Below are 20830 nucleotides of genomic sequence, written 5' to 3'. Positions count from 1 at the left end.
TAAGTAAATATCCATTGATGGTCCATAAAGTTGCGTGCTTTGGGACCTCCCAGATACTTGATTCCGGAAATTAATTCAAAGAAAGAGACCCTTCAGAAGACCAGGTGCTGGGTGTTACCTATAGCATGCCCGGTTCATTCCTTGGTCAGTTGGAATTCCTGGCGGTTTTCCTTTTGCAATGCTGACACACATTCAGTGAAGCCAAATGCCTCCCCTCTAGGGCTGCAGGCCAGTGGATAGACATATTCGGCTCTATCACACTCAAGCAAAGGGTTCTAAATAGCGTGAAACGAGCAAGAGAGAGCAGATGGGGCCAAAAAGCCACTGTAAGACCACTCCTTCCTTCCTCTACCTCGTTCCCTTCTATCCCGTCAGTAGAAAGAACAGAAAAAAAAATGGGTGTTCAAGTCCCTTGTACTTTTTTAAGCACATGGTATTTATTAGGCATTAATTGGCACACAAATATACGAAACGAGTACTTAATTCTCCCCCTCCCCCCCTTAGCAACATAAAAGGACAAAATCGCTTGAAGACACTCACGTACAAACATACTCACACACTCGCACGGACTTGGACATACTCAGCCTCGCATATTACCCTGTTCTTTTTATTAGGGTCAGTTAAAAAAAAAAGAATTTTTTTTAATCAAGAAAGCAAAGCACTTTCGAAAGAGAAAAAAAAAAGAACGCAAACTTGGTTTTTGAGTATCAATAAAATTAAAAGCTCTTGACCAGCTCCCATGCTGGATTTCATGTTATTACTTAATTAGAACTCCTATTTATAAATAAATAGTACCAGTAAAATATTACATCTGAAGAACCCTGCAATAACGTTTTACTTACACACTTTTTTTAACACTGTTTTCTGCTTTCCATAACCACAGTTTGGTGTCGGCATTGGGTGTGATTCCCTCGGAGAGAATGATGGATGAGCACGGTTTGCCTCTTCTTTAGACGTTGTGGCTTTGGCTTTGGCATCCCGTTGGACCGTCGGGAGCTTTGCAGGCTGGGGGCTGGCTTTGTTTTGTAGCAGGATGAATATTGACTTTGGCTTTTTCACCACTCTTGTCAGCACGGAGCTTGCCCTTTGCTTATCACAGTTCTGCCCGCGTGTAACCCAGGGCTCTTTAAGTTTTTCAAAGCAAGCTTTCCGGCTGGGAAGCTATAGGCCACGTTTTAGCGACAGATGGCTGGGAAGACCCGGAGCTGGGAAGACGGGAGCGCTGAGTCAGATATGATGCCAGGTGGAGCCCAAGGTTATCCTGACTCCCCAGGGAGGCAGACTGGGCTCCATGGTGACGGGGAAGGCAGGACACAATCAGAAAAAACTGGGGACATAAGGGACCTTTTCAAAAACATCCCACGGCAGAGGTAGGTCATTTCTCAGTCAAGGGGAGGGTGGCGAATTTTGGTTTTAGGGGTGGCTTAGAGGAAGGGAACTCCACAAGTACATACTTTGAACTTGCCTCAGACCTCCCCCAAGATAAGGGACTGGGTCCCGTTAAGAAAAATTGAAAGAAAAAAAATATATTATTATTTATTATATAACAATGTCAACATTAACAGCAAGACAGGAAAAGCTCCAACTCTGCATTAGGATAACACACTCGATGAGGCAAGACTTGCTGGAGACCAAAAGAAGGAATCCGGGAGGCCCTCCGGAGGTGGTGTGAATGTGGCCCATGGATGATTGTGGTGGTTGTGGTGGGAATGGGACTCACTTTTGTTGTTGTTGTTTTTTTTTTAAGTTTTGAGACGAAATGACAAAGTCACATTTTTTGAACTGTGGTTTCAGGCTACTGATTAGATCAGTGTCTGGGGGTCTCAAGTGCAGGCGTGAATGTGGGGTGAAATGAAATACCTTGTCTGTGGGGTTCTCTCGCCTACTGTCTCTCTCCTGTTCTCTCTCTCTTTCTCTCTCTCTCTCTCCTCTCTCTCTAGCAAATGTCTGTTAAGGAAGCAGGCTTCGCTTTAGCTATTCTCGCTCCACTCTGGCACCATGCCAACCCCATGCACCGAGTGGTACTGGTGTGGGGACAGGGTCCTTGGCACGCCATGGGAGTAGAGGAACTCAGATGGTTGCAGGCCGCCAGGGGACTGCAGGCCAGTCTGAGGCCCACATTGCCTGACCACAGGCTGGTGGGCCACGGAGGTCTGGTGCTGGAACATCCCCTCCCCGAGCTGGGGGGAGCCGTGGTTGGCGATGCCAGCCAGCCGGGGGACCAGAGGCCCCGAGGTGAAGTGAGCCGAGAAGTGTTGGTAGGGTAGCCTGTCCATGGGCTGCACGGTGGTGACCGTGCAGCTGCTGTAGGAAGGCATGCTGGGCCACGTGTTGCAGCTGATGTCCTCCAGGCTGGGCACAGGCTCGCTGGGCGGCGCGGAGCTGGCATACATGCAGGCCTGGCGCTGGGCTGACTCTGTCCTGTAGGAGGCACTCAGGCCCTGCTGCTGGGGGTAGCTGGGGCGATAGAATGGGTCTTCTTCGCTGGGCGATGTCTCCATGTAGGGCTTCTTGTAGGGATGGTCTGCGGTGGAGCATTCTTCATCTGCTAAGACAGGAGGAGAGAGACCCATGAGGCCAGGACCAGCCACCCCACAACTAAAGGCAGAAACAGCCATTTGGCTGAAGGCCTGAAGAATCAAGTCTCTTAAGACTGTAAGCCCAGGCCTCCATTCTGATACGAAGGGGTGGACTGTCATGGGGAGGACCTTGGGCTGTGGTGTTCTAAGCAAAGTCTGACCTTTCTGAACTCAGTTTCTTCATCTGCAAAGCATAAAGGTTAATAATGGCATTTTTCTACACAGGGAATTGTTGAGAATGAAATGGGAGAATGTGTATTAGTCCAGAACTTGGTACAAGGACACACTCAATAAATAAGAATTATTGTTATTTATTATCTTCCCTCCCTGGCTTGTAAATTCCACGAAGGCAGGGCATTTCCAGCACCAGTTCACACCTAGTAACAAAAATAATAATAAAGTCAACACTCACAGTAGAAACAGCACGTGGAGTGTTTTAGGTACCCTCCATGAGATAACGCATTTAATCTTCACGACAGCCCTACGAGATGGGTCCTATTATATCCCCATTCTCCAGAGGAGAGAAAGGAGACACCAAGAGGTTGATAAACTTGCCAAGGGCTCATATGGCTGAGAAGCAGGGGAACTAGAATCAGAATCCAAGTAATCTACCTTCGAAATCTCTGCTAATACCATGCAGTACGGAGAAGACACGCAATAAACATTTGTGCAATGAATGGAAGGGTGGATGGGCAAGTGGACAAATGGATGGGAGCTCAAATGAATTAATTTCCAAATCCTTTCCTGAAGCCTTATGCAAGCAAGTGCCTAGTTAATATCTGCTGAGTCGGTACAAATTAATGTGTGACTGTTTTGCTGCTAATCAAGCCACTTTGTTCACTAGTGTTCCCTAGTGGGGGAAGGGGGATAGTTCTGACCACTTCAAGGTCACAGACCCCTCTGGAAACTAACAAAAGTGCTGAGCTCTCTCCTAGAAAAATACACAAACACAAAGCTTGGAGAATGGAGTACACACACAACTTCCAGGGCCTCAACAACTCCCTAAATCCAGACTCCAAGCTAAGAAGTCTAGATGTGTCTGGGTTTGAATCTGGCTCTTCTACTTCATATCTGTGCCACACCAGCATTTCAGAGACTAATTTTCACCATCTCTGAGTCAGAGTTAGGAATACTTACTCCACTGGATGGCGGAGAATTAAATGAGATGAGACATCTTCAAGGGCACCAGTCAATCCCGTGGCAGACCCGATCTATAACAACACACCTCCAGGTGCTCCCTTCAGGGGAAGAGGAACTGGGGGATTTCTCCCCAAGTGTAAACCTCAACCCAGATTCATCCTTTAGCTGGAATTCTACCCTCAAACTGGAGATTGTCTTTCTTTGTCTTCCAATTGCTTTCTAATCAATAAATGTTAAGAAATATTTCTGTCTTGCCCTAACCCAGTGGTTCTCAACCTTCCTAATGCTGCAACCCTTTAATACAGTTCCTCATGTTGTGGTGACCCCCAACCATAAAATTATTTTCGTTGCTACTTCATAACTGTAATTTTGCTACTGTTATGAATCATAATGTAAATATCTGATATGCAGGATGTATTTTCATTGTTACAAATTGAACATAATTAAAGCATAGTGATTAACCACAAAACAATATGTAATTATATATGTGTTTTCCGATGGTCTTAGGCGACCCCTGTGAAAGGGTCGGTCGACCCCCAAAGGGGTCGCGACCCTCAGGTTGAGAACCACTGCCCTAACTGGTTTGGCTCAGAGGCTAGAGCGGCCTGCGGACTGAAGGGTCCCAGGTTCGATTCCAGACAAGGGCATGTACCTTGGTTTCGGGCACATCCCCAGTGGGGGGTGTGCAGGAGGCAGCTGATCGATGTTTCTCTCCCATCGATGTTTCTAACTATCCCTCACCTTTCCTCTCTGTAAAAAATCAATTTAATATATATATATTTTTTTTCTTTTTCCTGTCTTTAAGGGGGTTGGTGAAGAAAAATGAAACACTGGGACACCCTGCCACTCACTGTGATGGTGGATGACGTGAGGGCAGGACGCAGATTCAATGATGGGAGGGAATAGCTTTTACTGATTGAGCACTTACTAAGTGACCTTACTCTAATCTCATAGTAATTCCTCCATGTGGCTCCTGCTTGGGGAAGTGACCCACCCAAGGTCATGCAGCTGGGAAGGACAGAGGCTGGAGTCAAAGCCAGGGCTGGATGACTCTGTCTACCACACTTGCTTCTGGCTCTCTAGATTTCCAATATCCAACGCTACTCACCTAGTCGGTCAACAGGTGTTCATGGGACCCTACCAAGTGCCCGGTCCTGTGCCAGCTGCTGGAGACAGAGTGGTCAACAGGTAGTCATAGCCCTACTCTTGGTACACGTCCTTGGCCCCTGTCCATTCTCCCCTGAGCAGTGAGGATGGATGCTGACCTGTGATCAGGAGGTGGTCCTCAGATAGGAAGCTCTAAGTCAGTCACTCCTCCCACCGTAAATCCTTTGACCTTGGTCTGCATTACAAAACAGCTCTCCGGCCAGGGTAGGGGAGCCTGGGTTCCACCCAACACCTCCATGTGCGTCATTCTCCCAGTGACACCCAGAGGTAAGTCAAAAATCTCCCAAACCAAACATAGCTAGGGCTGTACCCATCGAGCAGCCAGCAAATTTATGTTCAGCGAGACTCCTTCTGGGACACATCTGGGACCCATAGGACAACCAAAGATTTGTTCCCCCAAAAGTGAAAAAGGTACCCACCCTTCCACGTGTCTGTCTACGTCAAGCCAGATGTTGAAGACATGCAGAAGAGGGTGACCGCACTGTCCACCTTTCAGCTGGGCGTTCTTTGGCGCCTTAAAGACATGGCCACACTCCACTTTTTTGTCCTGGTCACTTCCTCCCTAGATTTCTTCCCTCCATTCTTCCTCCCCCCCCCCCCCAGATCCATAACTCTGGATGTTTCCATTGTTGCTGGAATCAGAACCTTCGGGTTTTCCATTTAACCAGGGCGTTCCCCTTTTTAATAATAGCAAGTACAGCTGCAGGGTACCCTTGGCAAGAGGGGGGAAAAAGGCAAACTAACCATTCCCAAGTTTCTGATCCGCTTCCAGGTTTGTTACAAGTCAAAAAAGGAAGAATAATATGAAAAAGGCTGGAGCTCATTTTGGAAAATCATAAAATTACACATTCCAGTCTTTAATACTCCAATGATCCGCTGCAGAGTCCGAAGAAGACTCGATACTGGCTCATTGATGAAAGCAGGTCCGAGCATTCTCAAATTCCTCTCGAACCTCACCGCATTGTAAAGACATTCCGAAGCAAGCGTCCAACTTCAGGTTGTGATAAATGCTTTGGATGTCATCTTCGTTTTTTGGGGTTTTTTTTTTTTTTTTTTTTGGTTATGGTTTGGTTTCTGCCTTTTTACTGGGAACCACCGTAAATGATCAGCAGCAAAAGATCTCTCTCCCTGCCAAGGGATGAGGGGCTGTAGTCTCGGGTCAAGTCCCGGATGAGATGAGTCCACAGCTTGGTTTCAGAAAGGTGTGTGGGAAGAGTGGTCCTGCACCCAGCTGAGTGCCGGAGAGCAGTAAAGCTCTTCCGGATCCTGCCCACCGCTCACGGCACAGCGCCGGGGCAAACCTGGTCCCTTGCATTTCTCTGGACGCTATTGATTCTGGAAAAAGTGGCTTTAATGATGAATCCAGAACAGGGATTTTTAGGGCACAGAGTTATGTCTTTGGCTCTTGCTGGATATGTGACCTTGGACGAACCACTGGGACCATTTGGATCTCAGTTCTTGACTGTCCATGACAATAATGCAGAAACTCCATCAGGAATGGAGTTGTTAATAAGCAGTCTGTCTAGCTTTCCTGCACATAAAGGAAGTGTTTAAGTCTTATCTGGCTTTCCCCACTTAGAAAGTTGGGCAGACGGCTCGGTGAAGGTCATCCAATACCTGAAGGAATTTGGGTGGATCCCAGAGCTGGGAAACATTGGGCTGCGTTCACATCACTAATCCCATTGAGCCGATATTGCCACCATCCCACGTGGGTCATTTCCCTTGGCGACAGTTCGTTCAGCCCGAGCCCCCAGAGGTAGAGTGGTGAGCAGCCCCTGCCGGGCTGAGTGACCTTCAGCAACTCTAAGGTGGGGCTATATCCAGGCCTGACTCACCTAACAGTGCTCTTTCAGCTGGACAGCCCAGCCTTTCAGCTTTCATGAAACTCCTGTTCAGATGGATGGATGGGTGGAAGGGAGGGAGGGAGGGAGGGTGATGGGTGAGTGGGTGGACGGATGGGTGGATTTTAGCTCTTGGCTTACAGTAGAAAGGACTGGAATGCTGTTGTGGGACTACCCTTGATTAGGAATCAAAAGACTCCAGCTCATACCTCACTCAGCCCTTATGTGAAGCCACTGGTTTACTTGCTGACCTGCCTCGCCCAATGGAACACGAGTTTCATGGGGGTGGGGCTTTGCCATCCCGCCCTTCTCCCGAGCACCGTGCCCAGTGCCCAGTGCCCAGTCAGTATAAGCCTGATGATGCAGCCCAGGTCTGCCCTCGCCGCCACTCACCTCAGCGGTCTAGCCCACCTCCTAGTCCTCTGCTTGCCCTGCAGAATCGGCAAGAAGGACGTGTCCTCTGGCTCGAGGAGCAAAGGGAGGATCCAGTAAAGAAAGCCACGTGAAATCGCTCTTAAAGGCACATCACACTGAGAAAACGCATCCTGCGAAATCACTTACTATATGCAATGCCCCTGCCCTTGCTCCTCTGGCTTCCCTTTGAATATCCAGTGCAGTAAGCGGCTGGCCTGAAATCTGTATTTGCGTTGCCTTGGGTTTCTAGTGGGGTGGGGGGCTATCAGGGTAGGAGGGGGAGGAAGGCGGACAAGTGCTCTCCCAGGCCCCGGGGTCCTGGCTGTGGTTGAGTGGCGTTGATAAAAGACCTTCCCGGCTCCATCCATCGGGATAGATAGTTTGGAGACAGCTGGGCCCAAACACAAGGAGCCCTCTGGCCTGCCCGGCCCTTTGACATTTCATTGCACCGGCCTCCTGGGCTCGTTGGAAGGGAGACAGACAATGAGGGGAAGTCAGATAGTGAGTGGGGCAGGCAGGGGCCAGGGGAAAGCCACCCATGGAGTTATCACTTAACGGGAATCCCAAACTGGAAGGAAACCTCCACTGATTCCTTATCACTTCACAATGGAGGCTGATGATGAATTGCTTTTTGTCGTCTTGAGGCAGGAGGACAGACAGAGCTTGGCTGGAATGTTGCCTGTCCCTGGGAGCTTTCCTTTGGGGGCAGAGGGAGGTGAGAAGGGCAGAGGTTTCTGGAAAGGTGAAGGGAGCCCTGCAGGGTGTGTCCCATGCACCCCCAGTGCATAGATCGCAGTGTGGATGGATTGGGGGCGGGGCCACTTGCCAGCTGGGTGACGCTGGGCAGGTTACTCAACCTCTCTGAGCCTCAGTTTCTGCATCCGTGAACAGGGTAATTCTTCACCTCCTTATCGCCAGCCCGTCACTGCATCCTGGTTCCACCCACATCTCCTGCCCTTCTCCCCGCATCCTGGTCTGAGCCACCATCAGCTCACTCCCGAGCCCCTGACCGCCTCTCAACCGAGCTCTGGTACTAATTCTAGCCCTGCCTTTCACAGCCGAGTGACACCCCAAACGAACCGAGTCCTGTCACGCTCAGTTTAAACCCCTCCAATGGCTGCCCGTTGGTGTTCAGATAAAAGCTAAAGTCCTTCAAATGGCTCACAAGGGCTGGCTCCGTACTGGCCCCTGCCCTCCCCTCACCGAGTTCCAGCCTGTCAGTCACTCCCCGAGGGGGGTGGGCCCATCTTTGTGCCTGACACTCAGTAACACCCTCTTCTCCTATCCAATGACTCAGAGCTAAAATTCTCCCCCGACCCCCTAGGCTGATACCCCTTCATGTTCATAAGCACTTTGTGTATCTCCTTTACGGCATCGATCGCCATTTCCCCCAAACAATCGTGTAATGATGTCACCACAGTGTCTGATCTGCCGGGACGATGAGCTGCATCAGGGCGGGACGGTGGCGGCTCACGCTCATTGAGCACTTACTAGGTCAGGTCCTGTTTTGGGTGCTTTATGTGGATGATCTCATTCCGTCCCCTAACAAGCCCACAGGGTGGGAACTGTTATTATCCCCATTTTGCAGAAAAGGTAGTTGAGGCTCAGGAAGTCAAAGCATCGTGCCCAGGGCCACACAGCGGGAAAGCGTCAGCTATGGCGCTGTCTTGCAATGGACCAGCCACCAACGCCAGCCTCCATCTGAAGTTGACCATGTGTTCACGCGGGGATCCCGCCAAATCCCCCGTGAAAGTCCACGGCTCCCGTGATCGAAAGCGGGTCACCGGCCAGGAATGCACTTATAAGGACGCTGCTATAAATACTGGACTGAAAAAAGCGCCTTGATTCTTTTCAACTTCTTCCTCCTCTTCTTTCGTCTGGCCTTAATTTAATAGGCAGAGCTCCCTAATTCAAACCTGCTGAGCTCTTAATCAGCGCGCTTGACCCAGTCCCGCGAGCAAATCTGCAGCGGAGGATGCCATTTTGAGGTTGTAGCTGATAAGAGAAGGTAACACTATAGCGCAGTGGTTGGGGCCCAGGCAGAGTCTGCAGACCTGGCGTGGGTTCAAATTCCACCTTCGAGAACCGCCAGCCTGTGATTTTACCTTTCTGAGCCTCGGTTTCCCCACCTGTAACATTGGTTCATGGAAGCACCTACTTACTAGTGTTGCTGAAAAGGTTGCGGTCTGGAACCTAGGCAGGGCACCTTAGGTATAACAGGAAATAGGTGCCCGGGCAGGGACCTGCTCCATGAGACACTCCTCACCCTGCTCTTGCCTGAAGACGCAGACATGTTTGCAGGCATCTGGTCTGCAGCCCATCCGGCAGCGGACCTGTGGGAGTCGGGCCAGGGGCCTGGTGGGGTGATACTGTTCAGGCCTTTGAGATCCAAGGAGCTTGGATGGGCTTCAGGTAAATCCGGAGCCCTCGGCCTCACCCAGGTCAGCTCCCCAGCCTGGGCTTGGACCAAACACAGCTCTTCCCTCCTTCAAAGTGCAAGATGAGTAAATGTCACATCGCCAACCCCATCAGTTTCCTCATGTAACCCCGGCTCCAGAGAGAAAGCCACCAAAGGATCGTTTCCATTGGTTCTAATTACTGAGTTGTGTGTTTTTTAAAGGGCCAAACACTGGGCACTGGACCTCCAAAGGCATCGTGCTGGCTGCTGAGGCTAAGGCTAGGGTCTGGGCCTGCCCGAGCGAAACAGTGACTCAACCCTGTGCTATTGAGTCAACCCTGCGCTAACACCAGCTTAATAGCACGACATCGTCACACCAAGCCTACGAGACAGGTCCAGTCATAAGCCCTTATGGTCAGATCTTTTTTTAAAGGAGGCATAGAGGAGCCCTGGCCAGTTTGGCTCAGTGGTTGGAGCGTCGGCCTGTGGACTGAAGGGTCATGGGTTCGATTCCCAGTTAAGGGCATGTACCTCAGTTGCAGGTTCAAACCCTGGCCCTGGCCCAGGCGGGTGCGGGAGGCAATCAGTCGATGTTTCTCTCTCTCTCTCCCCCGCCACCTCCCTTTCACTCTCTCTAAAAATCAATGAGAAAAATATCCTCGGGTGAGGATTAAATAAATAAATGAGGCCTAGAGGAATTAAGTAACAGGCTCCTAATCACGAAAATTTGCACCTGGCAAAGGTAAGATTCCTCCCCAGTTGTCTGATTCTGCAGACCCCGGGCATAAGCACGAGGCTAGATGGCCCCGTCCCTGTGTCTGTTTTCTCAAGCCTCCGCCGGTGAGCGGCCTTCTCTCGTTCCCCCCAGCACACGCTTTCTGGAGGGAGACCTGCCACTTACGCGATCACAGCCACCACTTCCTGGGTGCTCACAGGGTCAGGTGCTGCAGGAAACAGCGCCATTTACGAAGCAGGAAACTGGGACACCTGCCTGGGGCCACACAGGAAGCTGGTGGGAGAGGTGAGACTCGAGCCTGCGTTTCCGTGGCCCCATTGCCTGCCCTGTCCTCACCGTCTACAGTTCACACCAAGCGATGGTTCCAGTATGCTGAGCTCAACCACACCGCCATGGCACCTGCTTCGGTTCTGGCTCCAAAAAATGGGCCACCAAAAATTCCCTGCCTTAATCTAGTCCCTTTGGACTCAAGTGGCTGAGGAAAAGTCATCCATTTCTTATTTGGCAAAGGAAACTATGATGTCTCAGACATCAGTAGATTGGAAAAAGGGATGCAAAGAGGAAGAAAAATCAGTTGTGCCTTTTTCTTTTTTCCTTTTGTGCTGATTTTGATCTGGAGAGGAAAGGAGAGCTCAGAATCCCCCTGGGAGAAAGCCTGGCGCATGCACTAACGAGGCACATCCAATCAGGACCATCCCAGCAGCGTGGCGTGTGATGCACCGGGAATGCTGGCAGCAGCCTGCCTGTCCACTCGTGGGAGTGGCCAGATTCCCAGTTAAGGGCATGTACCTCAGTTGCAGGTTCGAAACCCTGATCTTAAATCACCCTAATCTGAATAGCTTGCTGCTCTGTGCCTTAGGATTTCCTTTTGAGCTGCAGTACTTCCTCCTTCTGAGGCAGTACTTCCTCTTCATCACTTAAAAAAAATGAGGCAGCTCCAGCTTCAGACATCCACAACGTACTCTGAAGTTTCAAAAAATGCAACTTGCGAAATACAGCTTGATATCAACTGCTAAACGTAAGCACAAAACTGTTTTTAGTTCTGTGTGTGCGTGTCTGTAAATGAGTAAAATAGGTCTGGACCTTTTGAATTCGTGTTCCCCGAGGAAGGGGCTAGAACTGGGGGAGGAAATGTTTAGCTGGTATGGTTTTAATTTCTTACAATCTCTATGTATGTTTGTATTGTTTGCATTTCCTAAAGAAATAAATGTAGTTGTGTATACTTTTTTTTCCCAAGGAAAGGGAAGAAGTAGAGAAAGGCCCACCGGGCAGGGGATGCCACACTTACCTTTCCTCTTGGTGCAATGGTAAATCTGGCTGTGCTCCTGGGGCAGTGGGTACGGATTGGGTGGGGGCAGAAGGTCCTGGGAGGGTCCTGACACACCATTCTCGCACTGGTACTGGGACCCCAAGTTGGATGAGGTGGAGAGAGCTCGAGGCTCACTGCTGAAAGGGCTGTGGTTGGAGGCCACTTTCTGTCTCACTGTGCTCCTGGGAACCACGGGATATTCTTTACTGAAAGAGAGAAGATGGGAAATAACATTGATCACTGCTCTGGTACAGATCCCCCCACTGGCTGAACCACAAGCCATCGAATCCACCAGAAAAATCACAGAATAAGAAACAAAGGGGTCTTTGATGAGCAAAGTGATCCAATTATACTCAAGTACATCATGTGTCTTGGATATACATATTTGGGCACTAACTTTTCATGCCTTATACAGTAGGCAAGTAGGTTTATGAATACAGAGAGGTAAATGGGTCAGGAATGGTGGCTGATCACTAGGATAGTCAGGGATGACCCTAAATTACCCTAATCTGAATAGCTTGCTGCTTTGTGCCTTAGAATTTCCTTTTGAGCTGCAGTACTTATCACCACTGACTTAATATTTCACTTCTCCATGCCTTCATTTTCCAATGGATATAATACAGATCCCCAGTTCAGAGGGGTGTGGAGAGAAGAAATGGCTTAATACAGTGAGAAACTGAATAATAATGGGCACATATGAGTGCTCAACAAATGACAACCATCATTGTTAATAGAATTGGTTTCCTTGGCAATATATGCATTTTATTGTATGCATTTAATCATATTATTCTGAGGAGTAATCCACAGTGTTCACCATGGCAGGGACACACAGGTTCAGAATCCCTTCCCCAGAAGAAATATGTATTAGTAAACCCCAAACGTCCTCGTGCTTTTTATCATGACCCCGAACCAACTCTTCTTTAACTGAGTGCATTTTTTAAAATTAAGTTTGTATCCAAATAAGTTTAGCCTCACTCTGAGCAATATCCATGAAATTATGGGCTTGCAATGCTAATTATGTTTCCTGTAATGCTGTTAAAATAAATCCTTTCCTATTGAAATTGAAGAGTACAGCTGAAATCATCCCACGGAAGAAAACACTACACCTAACACATTTTTGAAGGATGCTTCATTAACCCATTTTATCCTCTCCATGACTGTAGGAGTGGGTGCTGTTCTTGTCCCCATTTTACAGATTAGGAAACTGAGGCCCGGAGAGAGTAAGCAACTTGCCCATGTTCACAGAGTTATAAAGAGAGCACCCGACACCTAATCCAACAGTCCCCTTAATGATTTCTAGACAATCTCCTAATTACTCCTGTCAATATTTAAAACACAATGTGCTTTTAGGGGGGCAGGGGTGTGGAGTTCACCACTCCCACCCCCAGGGGTGTAACAGCCCCACTCTGGGCCCCTGCCTTTGTTTGTCATGTGAAAGCACGTCAGAGTGGCCAGGCAGGGACATAAAGTGTCTGCCAAGTTTCCATGAGGCTCCAGACACCCTCAGGACACCCAGGGGTCTCCTCGCCCAGTTTTCCCGTGGCATGTGCCATCTCAAAACCAAAGCTGGAGCCATCCTGCGCAGCCACACCACTCAGAATCTCTCCCTGGGGCCCGCAGGCTGAAAGGAATGAAATTAGCTTTATAGTTCTCGCTTTGCGGCTCCAGCTACGTCATGGAAAATGAAGACGAAGAATTGTAATAATAATAAAACATAAAAGCTGTCAGATCTTGCTGGCAATACCGTTTGGGTCTGCTTAGTAGAAGGGCTGGGCTGACGGAGCTCCCCAAGAGGAGGGGAATCTCTCTTAGTTGTATATTCTTAATGGAGATGGCTTTTTCTTAAAGAAAATAACTCCCAAAATTGTTGGCTGAAGGAGTTTACAAGAGAAGGCATCAATGGGCTCTGAGGAATTCTACATTCTGGCATTGCCAAATTGCAAAATTACTGTCTGGGAAGGGCAAATCCTGCCTTTGATTACTAACATGCACAGAAATGGGAAGCCATTTCACCCCAATAACCTCTTGTCCCTCACAGCTTCCTTCTCGCCAAGGAGCTTGAAACGTCATCCCCACCATCCATCACTCACATCTCGGTGCCTGAAATACAAGGGCTGCAAGCCCATCTGACAGGTGTCAAAACAGAGGCACGGCAAGGTAAGTGACGTCTCCATCGTCATGAGCCGATAGAGGCGAAGGGACAAAATGCTACCACCAACAGCATGCGGGCAATTTCCACTGGGCTCCTCAATGGACCAATCAAAGGAACATGATGAGTAGCAATGCAGTGAAAATCTCTAAAGTGCTTGTGATGAAGAGAGAAATTACATTCCTCCACAGCTTGAGAGCATTATTGAAGAACCCAGGGCACAGAGGATTAAAGTGAAAGTTGAAAAGCCTTGTGTTTCTGGAAAGGAGGGCAGCAACAGAGGGCTGGTGTTTCATCGCCATACCATCATCATCACCATCACCATTATCATCACCACCATCACCATCACCATCATCACCACTACCACCATCACCATCACCATCATCACCACTACCACCATCACCACCATCATCACCATCACCATCATCACCACTACCACCATCATCATCATTGTCACCATCCTCCTCCTCATCTTCCTCCTCCTCATCCATGTTGTTCTGTGTCTTCTAATGTCCCAGCCACTGTACTGGTTGACTTACATACTTTCCCTCATTTGATCATGGCAAGAACTCCATTTCATCAGTATGATTAGATTTACTTTAGAGAAAGCATGTCAAACTCGTGACACGTGGGCCACATGTGGCCCACAACAAATATTTTTGTGGCCCAGCCAATATAACAGTATGTAAGAAACATTTTAATAATTTTGTAACTTAATTTTTACAATATCCTGTTATACATAATTATTAATAACGAACTACAGCGTTCACTAATGACTGATTATATAATCGTGTTGCATTCATTTCCCTTACACGCCTTACGTGCAGGCGCACCACTTCTCTCCACTGTTACTAGCAGCGAATATTTTAGCAGCTGATGGCCACGTCATTAGTCTTGGACTGACTTGTTTGGTGTGCACAATAGGAAATATTTCACTTCCGGAGAACAAGAAAAATAGGTTTATCTGCATTATGCTTATTCATTTGTGCAGTTATTCAATGTCTGGTAAGTTAATGTTCAAGAAAAAATTAATTTTTATCAAAATGTTCTATTTTATGTTAACGAGTACTCATTTATTTCAGCCCTTTGTATTCAGCATGTCTCTATCGAAATAAACCTATGTTTCTATGAAAATTGAAGCTTTTGCTTTTTCGCGGCCCACATCAACTTAAACCTTGTGTATTTTGTCTGTGTTAGCCTTTGAGTTTGACATGCTTGCTTTAGAGGTAAAGAAATTAAGCTGCAGAGATGTTAAGCAACTTGCCCCAGATCACACAGCTAAGAAGAGGTAAAGCTGCGCTCCAGCCCGGGTCAGCTATTCTAAAGATCTTGCCAACGTACACTTGGCAATAGGAAATTGCTGCCTTCACATCGACTGCGTGGGCAACACAACGTCCTGTGAAAAAAGCTTCCTGGTGATAAGAGAGTTGGGTATTGGCTACCCCCGGGCAATATCAAGTTCTGCCGGCCAATCTGCTGATCCTACTGTTTGAGGAACTTATTTTACCGTCAAATCCCACCGCTCTCGCTGTATCAACAGCTGTGCCTACATCCTGCCAGCTCGCTCTGCGGAATCTGGGCTCCCAGGACACCCGCCGAGTCCTGAGCACCTCGTTCCACTCTGGGTGTCGGAGCCCGCAGACCAGCCTCTCCCGGGCCCTCACATTCTGTTCCACGTGAGTGAGTGCAATGAATGACGCCATTGTTGCCAGGTCTGGGTTGTAAAACGTTACAAGGGAATATTGAGATCCAGGGCCAAACTGCACCCACAGCGTGCCGCCAGCTAACGAACGCCCCTGAGAACCTTTTTCCACCGCAGCGTCTGAATTGGCCCTTTCACTGGAGCAGGTGGCCGCTGCTGGCGAGCGCGGAGCTGGTGTTGTTGTTGTGCCCTGCGCTGCTTACTCAGTGTCTGGCAGCCTTTCTCAAACAAGCAGGGCAGCGGGCAAGGCCAGGGACTGTGGCATTCCTGTTCTGGGGTGGCGGGGCGGGGGGGCGGATTCCTCGGGCCAGCACTGGGTCTGCGATTAAAACTCACGAAGGGCCCACAAGCCCGCCACAGCTGTTGCGATGATTAACTCTCTACTCTACTGTGCTTGGGGAAGTTATTCTGATGTCATGTGTGGACATGCGAGGAACGGGGTGCTTCACCCAGGTGGGACTTTGCTCAGTGCAATAATCACCCTCTCCTTCCCATCTACATTTGTTCTATTACTTGGTTCACACCACACTGGGTTTGGGATTCAGTCCCCAGTTGGGGTGCGTACCAGAGGCAATGGATCAATGTTTCTCTCTCACATCAATGTTTCTCTCCTCTCTCTCTCTCTCTCTCTCTCTCTCTCTCTCTCTCTCTCTCTCTCTCTCCCCCCTCTCTTTTCCTTCCTCTCTCTAAAATAAAACAAAACAAAACATATCCTTAGCCAAGGAAGAAAAATAAAGAAAGGCTTGGCATACATTTGGGACACACTGCTCAATAACCACCACCTTATAAATCACACATGACTGTATTTTGAAGCAGTTCTTATCTTGCAAGGGCTTCGAATGGTCTATGACCAGCCCCCTCCCCCATTTATCAGATATTTAGGGCTTGTCTGTGTCCTAGGGAGTGGTCCATCCTGGCATCAGCCTCTTAGAAGGGTCTGTAATTCACACAAGAAAAGGTTGTGAGCGACACTACAGGGGTGGCTCTGGAGTCACAGGGCAAGTCCTGAACCAGCTGTGTGGAACAATCATGACATCTCCCTTCGCCTCAGTTTCTCCATTTGCAGATGGGGCAACAAGACCCGTGTCCCATGTCACAGTTGCGAGTCCCCGAAGCAAAAGCTGGCTGTGACGTTCACTGCGCCAACTAGCGGTGGGGTATCTGAAGCTGGCTCGTAACCCGAATTTTGGCTCACAACTCAAAGCAAAAAATCGGCCGAGAGACAGCTCGTATCTCGAAAAACTCGTTAGTCGGGACACTCGTAAGTCAAGGCCCTGCTGTATTTTAATTCAGTCTCCTTTTAACGAATTGAAGCATGTCTTTGCTTTAGTGGGTTGGTGGGAAGGTGAAGAGACGTGGTCAAAGGCTAAGCCTTGTCCTTCTGGGAACCGGGAGGCCGGAGAGGCCAAGTCTAGCTGAGCTCAACTAGACAGCTTCCTGGACTCAACAGGACTGTGCCGAGGCCTCCTCTGTTCTGATGGGAATCACGTGGGGCCCCCTGGTCATGCAGAGGTCAGTCAAGGACCGCTTGGTGGCCTTCAGTGCAAATGGGACCCTTGCAAAGTTACCCCAAAGCAACAGCCCCGGTAGGAATGCCAGCTGTTCCGTGTGCTGGTCTAGAAGCCTGCCTGTCCTCGGGGGGGGGGGTGTGGGGAGAACACCTACAGGGGAATGGTCTCTAAGGAAATCATTTCTAACGCGGGAACATTAATTCCTGGGATGGAGTCATTGAGAAACAGGGCTCAGGGCTTGGCGTGGGGAGGGGCCGAGATGGGGAAATCTCTCTAGGGGAGTGGGCTTCAGACTTGACTGCATACTGTAATCTCCTGGGATTCTTTTTTCAATACCAACTCCTGAGCCCACCCCCAGAGACTCTGACCTTTGTCCTTCTGTGTGCAACCTAGACATCAGGAGTGTGGAAAGCTGCCCAGGAGAAAGCAGCCTTAGGCAAGTGACACTGAATCCTACCCCATGAAAGGAAACCAGAGCCCTGGTTGCTCTGCGGGGATGGGGAGGCGGGATTCCCTGGGATGGGGCCTGAGGGATGTTCTATCTGATGAGGGAGGCTTGGGTTTTACAGGTACAAGTATGTGCACTTGTCAGAACGTGAATGGTGCGCGTGAGGTTTGTGCAGTCCACTGTGTGCAAATTTTACCTGAAGTAAAAAATTGTAAACAATAGAATCCTCCCTAGTTAATGACATGCATGCCGAAGTCTATAGGATGGAATGTACGCAGGTCTGCAACTTGGTTTGAGATGCATCAAAAAATAATAGGATGGATGAATGGATAGATGAATTAATGGATGAATGGATGGTGGATGGATGATGGATAAATGGATGGACGGATGGATGGATGATGAGTGGATGAGCAGGTATGTTTGGGAAGAGCAGGTGCATTTGGGCAGGGGGTGGGGTGAAGGGTGGAGACAGTGTTGCAGATAAATGGGAAAGGAGAGGAGGACTGTTCTGAGCATCCATATCCTCAACGGGACAACCATGAGCCAACATGGGACCCTGGGGGCCAGCTACAGCGTTTGGACAGGTTCAAGCCTTGGACTGAGGAGAGGGCACAGTCCTCTCATGGCCACGTGCAAGTCCCAGCTTGGAGGGCAGGGCCCTCCCAGCATAATTATAGCCAACAGCTGTAGTTGTAACCTTGAACCTATGGTCTGAACACATAGCCCCACGTGCCTGAGTGATGTGGGCTTGCTAGAGTTCAGGTGCATGTAGTTGAGTAGGATTGAAACCCATGAGAATGCTGTAAACATCTTGATCACGCCCTTACTTTGCCTCCTGGCATCTGCTATAAAATACACGGCTTGTGGGCGCCAGCGCTGTCTCTCCATCTGGGAGCAGTGTCCCACCCAGACCCAGCTTTCATTCTCTTGTCTATCTTAATCCTTCACCGCCCCCTCTCAGGGTCACTGACCAGGCTGAGCTGGCGTGGCACATAAGGCGCCCTGGGGCTGAGTATGCCATGGCCGTGCCGGCTCGCCACAGGACCCCTCGGGACAAACCTCAATTTCACGGCAGAGGCTGGCTCGGCGTCCCAAACACAAGCCCCCTCCAGTTTTAGATCAATCCACACTGTCCTTGGGAACCATGTGCCTCGTCAGAAACAGTGAGAGCAGCGCCTCTCCAGAACCTTGACTTGGAAACCAGGCCTCGTTATGGGCGTTGGGATTGCCTTTAACCACAAGCATGAGCTACAGGAGCGCTGTCTTCCCTTTGAAAAACCGTCCGAGCTGAGGAGCTGGACATGAACTAAGATCAGGAAGGAAGGGCTGGAGGTGGCGGGAAGGCTCCCTCGGAAGGACATCACCTTCTAGGGCCCCATGAAGCCCAGGAAATTGTTAGTGGGTTTTTCAGAGTCCCTTGCTTTCACTGCATTTTCAAAGGGGGGTTGAGACCCCGATTAAGCCGCACCCCAGAGGTAGAAGATGGAGGAGGTGGGCATGAGCATCTCTGAGGCTGGGAGAACGGTCCATTTCCAGTGCCGGTGTGTAGAGATGGCCCTGGACCGGTCTAGCGGGGCCATCGTGGGCTCCAAGCGTTCCTAGCCGCTCTCTGGTTGGGGGGCTCAAACTCCAGCCACAGTGGAGCCTCAGGGTCCCCCCACTCTGTAGGCCGCTTCCCCAGCGCATCAGCTGCCCAGGAAAAGACTGAGGACGTACAGGCAACCCCAGCCCTTCCGTGAGGAGCTCTGAAGACACCACCGCTGCCAAGTGTGGCACGGCCACAATCTGCTAGGCCCCCGAAAATGCTCCACAAAGAAGGCGTGTGGCAGAAGGGCCAGGCAGGCTCAGTGCGAGGCAAAGCGAGAAGCACCTGCGGCTTTTTCCCCTTCTGGGTTTGTTCTGAGCGGACGAGGGGCGGAAGGGGGATCGGCTCCACCTAAGGAAGCCAGGCCTCTGCACTGACCAGCCATGTGACCTGGGCAAGCCAGCCGGCCTCTGGCTCCACAGGACCGGCCCTCCCTCACGCCTAACCTTTGTTCCGGGCCTGCCAGGGCCATGTTACAGCACGTGGGCACTCTCTGACCCTCCTTCTGTCTAGAGGAGGGATGGCAATCAGGACACACGCGTTACCGCCTGTCAGCCATGCAGCAGCCCTGCGGCGGCTCCATCATTATCCCCGTTTTACAGATGAGGACATAGAGGCCCAGGGGAGTCGGGGAGCCTGGAGCTGCTCCATGTGGTAGTCGGGACCCAACTCCAAAGCCTGCTTCTCCAGCTGTGGGCCTGTTCCCCTGCGTGCTGATTCCCCTTTGCAGCCCAGTGCCTGGCATACAGTAGGCACTTAATAATGCGTGTTAGCTGAGTAACAAAGCAATAGCTCAAACACTGAATAAGTGAATGAGTCTCCAGCCTCATTTTCCCTCCTGAAAGAGGGCTTGGAAGGCAGGGGCAATGCTGTCTCCTGTGGTCCCTTCTGCCTCTGGAACCCCAGTGTCACCCTGTCACAGCGCCTCTCAGGTGGCTTTCAGAGACCTTAGACTCTGACCCCGACTCCACACCCCAAGGCTTCTTGACCCCGGCCCACTTCTCCTCTGCTCGAACCAGACAACCCTTCTCCCCAACGGATTCCAATCCCCTTCTCCCTACAAGGCCTAGGGCCCATCTCTCATAAAGGTGTCTGTCTGTCCGCCCCCACCCCCCCACCCCCACCCCACTGGTTCCGGCATCGTGGGCTCCTCAGCAATTCAGAACTTGTCTGAGCGCACCTTCGAGTGCAGCAAAGTTGAAAGAAAGCCATGTCCTGTGAACACTCAGTCTAGACCAGCGGTTCTCAACCTGTGGGTCGTGACCCCTTTGGCGGTCGAACGACCCTTTCACAGGGGTCACCTAAGACCATCCTGCATATCAGATATTTACATTATGATTCATAACAGTAGCAACATGACAGTTATGAAGTAGCAACGAAAATAATTTTATGGTTGGGTCACAACATGAGGAACTGTATTTAAAGGGCCAGAAGGTTGAGAACCACTGGTCTAGAGTGGTTCTAGAATGGTCTAGAAGACTCTAGACCAGTGATGGCGAACCTGTGACACGCATGTCAGAGGTGACACGCGAACTCATTTTTTTGGTTGATTTTTCTTTGTTAAATGGCATTTAAATATATAAAATAAATATCAAAAATATAAGTCTTTGTTTTACTATGGTTGCAAATATCAAAAAATTTCTATATGTGACACGGCACCAGAGTTAAGTTAGGGTTTTTCAAAATGCTGACACGCCGAGCTTAAAAGGTTCGCCATCACTGCTCTAGACCATTTCGAAGTGCGGCGAAGCCCCCAATACCTTTCATATTAGATAGGCGTTTAGGTACATTTCCCAAATTTCCGCCATTTTCATAGCATCTTGACAACGTTCACCCAATCTTGATACCAGC

General features: G+C 49.7%; 1 protein-coding gene across 5 annotated transcripts in view; it reads right to left on the bottom strand.

Annotated features, from left to right (window-relative positions):
- Positions 1 to 412: 412 nt before the first annotated feature.
- TBX5 (T-box 5) overlaps positions 413 to 20830 on the bottom strand; it is a 44446-nt gene continuing 24028 nt past the window's right edge. For 3 of the 5 annotated variants that reach the window (XM_023761999.1, XM_014463886.2, XM_023762000.1), the window contains exons 8-9: positions 11564 to 11790; positions 413 to 2548 (exon numbers count right to left, since the gene is read on the bottom strand). In XM_023761999.1, coding sequence (XP_023617767.1) covers positions 1971 to 2548; positions 11564 to 11790 — 805 coding nt within the window. In that variant the 3' untranslated portion in view covers positions 413 to 1970. The remainder of the gene's footprint in view (positions 2549 to 11563; positions 11791 to 20830) is intronic. The other 2 variants (XM_006098254.2, XM_023762001.1) reach the window with 1 other exon arrangement.

This window comes from Myotis lucifugus, unplaced genomic scaffold (genome assembly GCF_000147115.1).
Source record: "Myotis lucifugus unplaced genomic scaffold, Myoluc2.0 scaffold_226, whole genome shotgun sequence".
NCBI lineage: Eukaryota > Metazoa > Chordata > Mammalia > Chiroptera > Vespertilionidae > Myotis > Myotis lucifugus.
Note: the sequence above shows the minus strand (reverse complement) of the source record. Positions and strands in the feature narration are given on the sequence as shown.